Consider the following 10,987-nt stretch of genomic DNA (forward strand, 5'->3'; position numbering starts at 1 on the left):
CTATGCTCCCATAGTTCCATAAATGTATTAAGTTCCTGACCAGAGACAATAATACATTAGATCAAGTTTACTGTAACATCCCAGGAGCTGTACAAAGGTGTCGCAGCCCCACACTTTGGTTCATCAGCTCACATCTCTGTGGATCTGATTCCTGCCTACAAGCCACTGATCTGCAGAACCAGACCTGTGATAAAAAACATTCAGGTTTGGACAGAGGAGGCCGGTTCAGCTCTACAGGACTGTTTTTAAATCACTGAATGGGATGTATTTAAAGAGGGTGCTGACTTAGAAAGCTACACATTATCTGTGCTTTCCTATATCCACTTCTGCAGTGATGCTGTCTTACCCACAAAGACAATCAGTGTTTCCTAACCAAAAACCATGGGTGGGCAGCTTGGTGTGGTCCCTGCTGAAGGCCTGGGATGCAGCGTTCAGATCTGGAGACAGACTGGCCTACAGCAGGGCTAAAAGCTGTTGTGCCAGGATATTGAAGCCATGATGAGAGGATGAATGAAGTCAGATTGAATTCTGAACATGTACCATGGGGGAGGGACCAGATCAATAACACCCAAATCAAAGACAGCCTCACAGCAGGATGCCTGCTGTGAACCCGCACCACTCCCTACGGACAAGAGGTCAGATGACTTCTGACAAGACTCTCAGTCATCACCACTTCTTCTTCCCTGGGGCTCCCGAGGAGAGGGGGCTCGCTAGCCACCCCTGCAAGCTACATGGAATCCAGTCTTCATTCTTCACTGCCTGAGACAAAATGAGGAGAGAGGCTGGCCTGAACCAGCAAGCCAGGCAGGCTTCACGTGGGGCTCAAAAAGCCCAAAGGCTGCACAGAACCTGCGTTCTGTGAAACGCATCTGCCCTCGCTTCAATGGAGCGAAAAAGGGGGAAATTCTTTTCCTCTGTGTAGCGGAAAACCTCCCTGGCATTGAAGGAACTGCTGGAACGAAGCTGAGTTGCACTCTGACTTCTACGCAACCAGCCATGAAGTACAGAATGCCGAAACAGCTTTTTTTTTTGTTTTTATCGGCTGTTGCAGGAAAGCGGACGCGAGACAACGCAGACCGTCCCCCTTCCCTCACCAGACAAGCTGAGAGCCCAGAGGCTCCCTGCAGGACGTTGGAGCCAGGCATATCCCGACCACTGTTCGGCTAGCTCATGGCCACATGTCTGCTGCTGCTAGGCCGCAGAGCCGCAAGCTAGCCTGCTGCTGAAAAAAACAACGTTTTTCCCTGCTTCTGCACAAGGCACAGACAGGTCTGGCAGGATTGAGGCAGGGAGAGTAAATGGTTCATTTGGAAATGTTTGTGTAATGCGTACATGGTGTTGTTGACACATAGGGCTAACGGGCGTAGCCCATGCTAACATTCTCTATCAAGCCATCACCGATATGATTCGAGTGTGTTTTTATGATTATGACAAACGTCATCTCCACAAAGGTTTCATACATTGATGGAATATTAATGTTTATGTTATCCGGCTCTCTCATTATGACTAAAAATAAAGGTGAAGTCTTAAAAGTTACTGCCGAAAGTCCACTAGCCAAAATGCTATTTAGCTTCTGGTAACTTCCGATTTCCGGTTATTCAACAAAAGCCGTTTTAAACATAAAGCTTGCTTCGCTTTGCTCCGTCATCGTCCAATAGTGCTATGTTATTACCGCATTAATATGGAATATTAATGTTGATTTAAAGGTGTTTTGTTTAACTTTAAGAGTAACTGATTTCAGCGACTGATCGCTGATTTCAGCGACTGATCGCTGCATTTATTAATGTGATTCTACCGGAGGTAGAATCACATTAATAAATTTATGCGGAACGACTCCAAAGAAGGGCCAGACGCATCTCCACTGATCCCACCCACCCAGGCAATGCACTGTTTGCCCCTCTCCCATCAGGTAAATGCTTAAGAAGCCTCAAAGCCAAAGCAAATAAGCTTAGAAACAGCTTCTTCCCAAGAGCTGTGAAGGCAATCGCCCCTTGATGGGAGACTGCAGTCAATGCTTTTAAATCACACCACTGTTACTAACCTGTAACACATTATAATCACCGTAATGTTATTGCCTACTTGCACACTATAATCTCTGAATATCTAAATGGACATTTCTGTAAAGAAAGCCTAAAATCATCATTGTTCAATAAGCACCATACTACCTCATCTTTTTCTATGACTTTTCTGAACGCTAAAAATAAAAAATAAAATGTAACCCTTGTTCATTGCATGTTTGTTTGTCAGGTCTTTTTTATTTGCCTTCATTGTGGAATGTGAACTGTAATGTGAACCAGAGTAGCCAAAGACAAATTTCGCTGCCGTGACAAATAAAATATTTTTGATGCTTGATTATAATCACTCAACATTTCTTTTCGACCATATGTGCAGAGATAAGCTGATTTACTCCATTCAACGTCCCTGGTATGTTCCATATTATTCAGCCGATTGTGGATGCAGCTGTGTAATTGAATAAGTTGCTTTACCAGATTAAATGTCAGTTTTTAGTCTTGTATTGTGTGAAATAATTTTCATAAATGCGACTTATATTCAAGAATGTGCGCCATTTCCAAGTGTTTTGAATGGCTACCACATGACTGCACCAGGTTAAAGGTATACTATGCAACCGGGGTTGATTTTCCAGCGAGGCTCCCCCCAGAGGGCGAAAGTAAAAGTGCACTGTCATAAAGATGCTCAGCTGTTCTGGTTTCTCCGTCAAGCCAGGCGCGGTTGTTTTGAGCTTAGCAGACAGGCGAACGCAACGAAAAGTGGAAAAAACGGCAGTACAAACAATGACTAACACAGTGAAGGTATGAACATCAAGCTTCCCGCAGCGCTATCTTGGCGAAGCCACGGCCGCCGCCTCGCCAAGCCACAGCCGCCGCCTCGCCAAGCCACGGCCGCCGCCTCGCCAGTTTTATTATTATTTTATTATTTTATTATTTTATTTTATTTTTTATTTTTTTTTATGTTGGCGAGACGCTACCGCCAACACCTCGCCAAGCCGCGGCCGCCGCCTCGCCAAGCCGCAGCCGCCGCCAAAACTCGATATGCTTGCATGTTTATTTGACGTTAACACACGCGGTTCTTTATTGTTGCTTTCGCGCTTGCATATAGTGAATGGCAGGGCAAAAACACATGGAGTTCTCGCCGTAAAGCGAGACTTCTGTGTGTGCGGGCCGAGAGCTCTTGCAATTGCAAGTACGGTATTTCCCCCACAGACCCCCAGGGCGGCCGAGAAAACCTTTGTTCGACCTGAAATGACTCATTTAATCAGCCAAAACGGTATGGAACACATTAACTGAAAAATTTTGCATAGTATGCCTTTAAGTGCTCAAGCATTATTAAGCAGCAGTTCCCAGTGTAAAAGGAAGAAGTGCTGTTTGTGCTGCTCTGTGCATGTAAAGGTCATTCCCCCCTTTGGCAACTTTGAGCCAGTAGGAGACCATGACCCCCCATACAGTTCAAGGATTAATGACTGTTCCCTCCTAAACTATACTCTTTTTCTTGAACCTGAGATAATCAAGCTGTACTTCAGTTCTCTATTAAAAATACATTTATACTACAGCAATGTTTTCACCCCAGGCACTAAATTTACACCATAAGTCTGTAGCAGTCCATGTAATCTACAGATACAAAGAGGTCAAACCAAATAAGTCCATAAACCAGGCCATGTATACTGTAGTGCAGGAGTCTGCAACCTTTACAATCCAAAGAGTCATCTTTGGATTTCAAAACTCCTTTAGTGGCACTTTTTTTTTCATTTTTAATAAATATCTACTACAGGAATTATTTTGTCATTTTTAAACAACAACCATTTTACTTTTATCTTTAGGTTTAATTAAAAAAAGAACATAATATTTTTGCAAAAGAATCAAGAATCTTATTTTCACCATGTGTTACCATGGTGAAATTTCCTTTGAGGCAGACACTGGCTTAGGATGTCCAAGGATAACAAGACACACAGACACAACAGACTTAGTATTTACAGGAGTTTTTGTCTGTTTTTCCATTAAAGCATGCTCGTTTGTATCAGAGTTCGAGAAGTCTGATATCAGTCCCTTTGCGAACGATATAAACAGCTGTGACAGTACATGAATTGATTCCTCATTCAATTAATTTGAATTAAGCAATATTTGTGCAATGATCTTAAGGCTTAATTTACAGAAATGTGCAATTCGATATTCCTAGGATTAGGCATGTGCAAATCATCAATATAGAATTGCATATGTCTGTAAATAAAGCCTTACGGGGGGAGGACCAGCCCAAAAGAGGATAGATACATTTTCTTCAACGGAATTTTGATATCTGCGGAAAATTAGGTAAAAGGCACAGATTTTCTAACTTAATTGCAAGACAACTACTCTAATACTTTTAGTGTAATTCTGTTCTTCCAGAGCCATGGGTTGCAGGACACCTGGGAATGATGGGGAAACAAAAGGTAGCAAAATCAGCTGGTTTAATAGAAACTCTTAGCTGGGTTTACCCACTGGGACACCTTTACTGGGACAAAGTACTTCACAAAATTTTCACATGAAAAACTTTTGTTTTTCATGTGAAATTTTTTGCCTTATTCACTATTTAAGACAGTATAAGACCGCTTATGTGTCAAAATCTGATGCCGTGTCCTCTCTGGCTTTTGATCACTTCTCATTTACCAGGCTGCTTCGTAAAAGCAGAGAAAAAGACGCACAGAGAAAACAACACATTCTGCGCTGCAGTGCTCTTCAAAGTCCGCCAGTTCAGTGTTCGACACCTTTTTGTCTCATTTCATGTTGGTCGTTTTGTCAAATCCAACCACTTTACACAAGCAGGCAACCCCAGTATAATGCTGCCAGGTGAGAACACATTAATATCACATAAATGAAGTACTAAAATTACCAGTATGGTCATTAAATATAACAAGCAAATCAAAGTAGTTTTGAGGAGGTAAATAAGGTGCGTTTAAACACTTTAAATAGTCATCATACATCATTAATTTAGCTAAATTTCATTATCAGACACATTTATGAACCCAGTCTAATCAGGTATTTTTTCTCCATTGATTACCAGGAGCAGATTTGTGCTGTTGTCTGTTTCTTGTACCAACTAATCCCAGCTCTTAGAATACAGTGTCACACCTAGCAATGGGGTCAGCCACACTTCACTAATGATAAAAAAAAAATGATGTTGTCTCCTTGCTCAGAGTCACTCTCAGCAGCATCTGAATTGCTCTGAAGCCAAGACTCCTATGTAGGAATTTATAAGCTAAAACAGGATCTCTCTGGGAGGACTCCGGGAATCTTTGAATATGGTTGTTTACCTTGCTTTATGAGAACATTCAAACAAGTCTGGAGCACATGAAAGACACTTCTCTGCCACAAACAGCCTAATCCAGGAGGTTTTTCTGAGAACACCAGCCTCAGTCTGTAATCTAAATCCTATCTGGAATCACTACTTGGGTTTGTGAAAGTGATAGTGACTTGAGTCTTGGTCTTTTTCCACTATCTCCTGGTTCTCTCGTTTCAACATGCACAAAGTTCATGAAAGCTGAAAAAAGGAACTATGTACTCAATGAAAAAACAGCATTGAAGCATGATGAGCTTTTATTCATGTTTGGTCGAAGACTGAACCTCTTTGACTGGTACCAATAAACTGACCAGCAGGAGACTTCCTCCCACCCTGCTGCTCAAATTAATTGAGGCCTTAAACATCACTAAATTATTTACACAGAAGCAGTGTCTGTAGGCTACCATCTGTCTGTCTCTGCTGAAGAAAAAGTCCACCTAAAATAATTAAAACCAGCAAGAAAGAATAACGAAAAACCTGGAAAAAAAACTGGACACTTTAAAAAAAAAAAAAAAAGTGTCCAGTTTTTTGTCCTTTTTTTATTTTTAATTTTTCAATGAATTTTAATGGTAGAAAAAGATGCAGAGACATCAAACCTGTGCCTCATAACAATTGCACAGTAATAGAGCATCTGATTTTATATCAAAATGTCAGGATTCCTCCCAAAAACAAACAAAAAAAACAAAACATCAAGGATGGTTCCCTGTGAATCACTGCTTTTTACCAAACTACAGTGATTTGGATAAGTACTCACACCCTTTGGCATTTTTGTTTTTTTGCCTCACAACCTGGTACTAAAATAGATTGAGAGTTTGCACCAATTTCATTTACAGAACATGTCTACATCTTTAAAGATGCATTAGAATTTTTATCAGGAATCAAATAAACAGACCAAAATAACTGAAAACGTCATTGTGCTTAACCACTTAAAAATTACAGATTGCAATAACAAAACAGGTAAAAAGCCAAGGGGGTGAATACTTTTGCCAGGTACTTCTATTAAAACTACATCAGCAAATATCTAATCAGACATGTCGTATCATTTTACTTACAGTTGTGACTGGAATCGATTGGGAACAACTGATTGAGAACTGACGACAACAACTGTCATTGTCTCTTCGGATGAATCTGTGCATATGCTTGCTAAATAAAACATTTTAGCAGCAGTCTTTATTATCTAAGTTTCTTCTTCCAAAGGTTAATTCCCTAAAGGCTTGTTCTTTTAATGTGAGTCAGATTTGGACTGTTGACATCCCCCACTGAATCATGAAGCCATAATGTTGTCAGCTGTAAAGGAGCTGACAATGTTAAAAACAATTCATGTTCATAGAAGCGCATGTCTCTAACCACCCTCAAAGTTTCATTGCAAGGCTCCGAGTACAAACAGAAGACAAAAGAGAAACATTAAATGATGAGTATTTATCATTTGTCAGGAATGTTGTAGCAAACCAAAAGAAGCCATTATATATACAGAAAGATTATGGGTAAGAGTATATGAATAGTGCAAGTATATGTAGCAGCAGGATGTATTGCAACAATCAAACAATGCTGGTGCAGATAAAGAGTAAATAAAAGATACAGAAATGATAAAAAAAAAAAAACATTGTAACATTTCTCAGGAATGTAGCAGCAATCTAAAAAAGACATTTTATATGTACAGAAAAATTGTGCAAAATCTCATGTCACAGAAACCAAACAGAACTAATGGGATTTGTAGCAATCCTTAAACTGCGATAAAGCCTGGCAATTAGTGTTGCAATGTATACAAGAGTATATAGTCAACAAACCTGCGCTAAGGCAATGAATGCTCAGATCATGAAGTGTTAAAAAGCCAATTTGTAATAATGACAGAGGATTATTAGGAACCAAGCAGGTCCAATACAAAGCAGCCTTCACAGCCATGTGTCTCTTCTGTGTGCATCCACTAAGACAAATTAACACTAAAGTTGCCCAGGAAGTGTCCATCTTGTCTTGCCCCTTTATATCCTGTTTATGGTGCTAATAAAGCTTCCACTCTGAAGCTAAAAAGAGACCCTGTAAAATAAGTTCTTGTGACTGCTGATGCCCACAGTTTTACAGAGGAAAAGAAAAAAAGAAGAGAAAAAGGCAGCCAAAGAGTTTCTGTAACACCCAAATAATGTTAACGGCGGCTGATGAGATTGAGTTTGTTCGAACAAAACACATTTCTGATTGTGAAATAGATTGTGATGCATTGTGCATCCTCACCTCATAGTAGCTTCTTATAGCATTGCAGAAGGCTTCGTCTGCCATAATCTGAGTTTCTCCATTGAGGAAGGCCAGAAAGCGCTCCTTCACTGTCTGCAGCTGCTGCTTGTTAACCTTACAGAGAAATACGACAAAGCAGGAAGTTAAAACAGCAAAAATAGACAGAATGATTAGAAACACGAGTTACAAATAGACATGCATTGTATGGAAAATGGTATAAACAACAGCCTGGGATGTTACCACTGTAGAGAAGGATTGAATTACACAAGGGTTTAATGAGAAGAAAAGCAAACTCTCAGTTCTTTGTGACATTAGGACTGTAATTCTAGTCAGCTGTGGATGTGCTATTGTTACCTAAACTCTCTGCATCCCCAGATATTAATGCCTGTCTATGAGTACAATTCAAAACAAGCTACACATGAAGTGAATGAAGCATTGGGAAACAAATTAAATCCACCAAGGTGCATTTTCTTCACATGCTGGGCCTTAATTTCAACCCTTGTTCACATGTCCAATGAGTGTGGCTCATCTGGCAGAAATGATACTTTTGCCTTTTCTGCAATCAAGATCGAGCTGTAAACACACAGGAGACTGTTAAGCGTATCTTCTTTATAGAGTAGTTGTGGTTGATCCGCCATTCCTTTTTCCAAAGGCACAACCATGTAGAGGCAACTTATTCTAAAAATCTATTTATTATTCAACCATGACTTTACATAGCATAGGTTTTCCAGAGAAGCTAGAACAGCTGACCAATATGTAGAGTGCATCTGGGCTGCAACAACGAATCGGTAAAAATCAATAACTAAAAGCATTGGCAACGAATATCATTATTGATTTGTTGTGTTGCGCGATTAATGCGTCACTCGCCGTTTCGCTGCGTCGTTTACATCAGCTGCAGAGCGTTCTCACTGCTGGCTGGCTACAGAGCAAGCTGAACGGAGCGAGGTGGGGGCAGAGCAGAGGCCGTATATTCAAAGGAAATTAAGCAAATTCTACAAATGACGACAAAGAAAAAGGTTTGAACTACCCCTCAAAAGAAAAGGACCACTCTGTGCTTCACAAAACTAAAAAAATAAGTTGCATGCAAGCTTTGCAAAAGGGACTTGAAACGGCACGAGATCACCACAGTGTTGATACAGGAGCTGAACCAACATGGAGTAATGAAGGGACCTCAGCAGCAGTGTAAATCATTCTATTATCCGACATTTGTTGCACTTCAAGGCGAGGAATCGCGAGCCAAGCGCTATCAGCAGAGTCCTATGTGACAACCCCAAGCACGGCTATAACTTATCCTTAACGATAGTCTCTTTGACAGCTCACCTCACACTGCTGTTTGCTTGTTAGCTGGTTAATGACAGGAGCTATGTTTACATGTGCAAAATTCCCTGATTGTATTAAAATGTGCTCAGATTATTCCGAAGGCAGTTTACATTGGCTCAAAATCAAATAATCCGATCACAACATGTTGCATCGAGCTTGTGACACTGGTGAGGTGCTGTTACCCTCCTTAATTAAGCTTCAGGTTCAACAACTCATGCTGTTGAAAACGAGAGGAACTGCCGATCCCTCAAAGTGCTGCTGCCCCATCAGGCGCGGCGCCAGTGTCACATTACAGAGGGGGCGGGGACCTGTAGTGTGGGTCTTTATAGCATTTTGGCTACTTCACTTGCTAACCATTCCCATTATGGATCTGGGGTCTCATTTATAAAGCTTGTGTACATACAATATGAGGCCTGAGACGTGTGTATGTCACATTCCACGCAAAAGTTGGGATCTATAACAAAAAACAAAAAAATGGAGATGGGGAAATTGGCGATGCAGATGGTAAAGTGGTGAATTGCAGTCAAACTGCATTATGATTCCTTTCAAACTTCAATTTCACTCCATATCAGAGTTTAATCATAGACTGCCCTCATCATAACCATTCACAACTGCAGTGTTATTCATGCTGGCACTGGCGACATATATCAAATAAATATAAGTCCATAAGCCATCTAAAAACTTAAATAAAAGTCCAAAGAACATTTTATCTGGGTTTTCTAACATCACATCTCCCCATGATCACCACGGTGACGCGTTCCTCAGATTAACCGATTATTGTGACAAGGTGTGGGGCAATCACTTTAACTGCAGGAAACGGCCAAATCCACTGGTGAGTAATGCTGCGCGGTGGGATCATTCAATTGTCAGATGGGAAATCTTGTGAAACCTCTCAGGATTAAACGTGAGTTCAGCATAAATAAACATGGACAACCAAGAAGAACAACGTTGATAGTTATGTAGATTGATGTTAATGGAGACAAAAAGAAAAGCCGTTGTTGGTTAAATGAGTGAAGACAGGAGACAGTGGGACCAGAGGCTCTATGTTTGCTGCACTATGATGTAGAGGTGAGCTGCGTTTTTTTTTTTTTTTTGGTCGGGGTTTCCCTCACCTCACTTTCTGATTGGCTTCACGCCAGATTCAACAGGCTGTATGCTCCTCGGGGGACACCAGTCCAGAGCCATAGAGCTAAAAAGAGTCGCGACACTCCCATTGGACTCCGTTGTACGCTGTTTGCCGCCCACTTCCGGGGTATGCAGCCTCGCATAGTTCCAAAAAGCCATTCTATGGCGTCGGACATCATTCACTTCCATTGCTGACTCTCGAGTAACTTCTGAGGTAAGTTGATTAAATAGCTACCTGTTTTGAATTGTCAACTGTCTATATTGTATCATAGGCCATTTATGATGCATATTCTGATCTTTTGTTGTATGTACACAGCGTAATTATATATATATATTTTATCTTGGTAGACGACCGATTGCCTGCTAGTTTGTTAGCTTGACTTGCCTTCGGTGAAGGTAACGTTATATCCAGGGGTAAATTGATTAAATAGCTACCTATTTTGAACTGTCAACTGTCTATATTTTATCAGAGGTCCTTTATGATGCATATACTGATCTTTATTTGTATGTACACAGCGTAATTATATATATATTTTATCTTGGTAGACCACCGATTGCCTGCTAGTTTTGTTAGCACTAACGTTATATCCAGGCGTAAGTTGATTAAATAGCTACCTCTTTTGAATTATCAACTCTGTATATTATATAAATAGGCCCTTTATGGTGCATATACTGATCTTTTGTTGTATGTACACAGCGTAATTATATATATATATATATATATATATATATATATATATATATATATATATAATATATATTTATTATTATTTTTTTATCTTGGTAGACGACCGATTGCCGAAGGTAACGTTATGTCCAGGCCTAAGTTGATTAAATAGCTTCCTCTTTTGAATTGTCAACTCTGTATATTATATTAATAGGCCCTTTATGGTGCATATGCTTATATTTATTTGTACGTCTTTGTGAGGTCAGGTGGTGATGGGTCTACCAGCTGCTCCACTCTCACAACCTCAGAAGCACTGCAGTT

General features: G+C 40.4%; 1 protein-coding gene across 5 annotated transcripts in view; it reads right to left on the bottom strand.

The window, feature by feature from the left end:
- The window catches only part of cadps2 (Ca++-dependent secretion activator 2), a 216,673-nt gene extending 209,008 nt beyond the window's left edge, over positions 1–7,665 (bottom strand). For all 5 annotated transcript variants that reach the window (XM_036145524.1, XM_036145517.1, XM_036145521.1 and 2 more), the window contains exon 1: positions 7,555–7,665. In XM_036145524.1, the coding sequence (XP_036001417.1) occupies positions 7,555–7,599 (45 nt within the window). In that variant the 5' untranslated portion in view covers positions 7,600–7,665. The remainder of the gene's footprint in view (positions 1–7,554) is intronic.
- Positions 7,666–10,987: the final 3,322 nt, after the last annotated feature.

Source organism: Fundulus heteroclitus, chromosome 2 (genome assembly GCF_011125445.2).
Source record: "Fundulus heteroclitus isolate FHET01 chromosome 2, MU-UCD_Fhet_4.1, whole genome shotgun sequence".
Taxonomy (NCBI): domain Eukaryota; kingdom Metazoa; phylum Chordata; class Actinopteri; order Cyprinodontiformes; family Fundulidae; genus Fundulus; species Fundulus heteroclitus.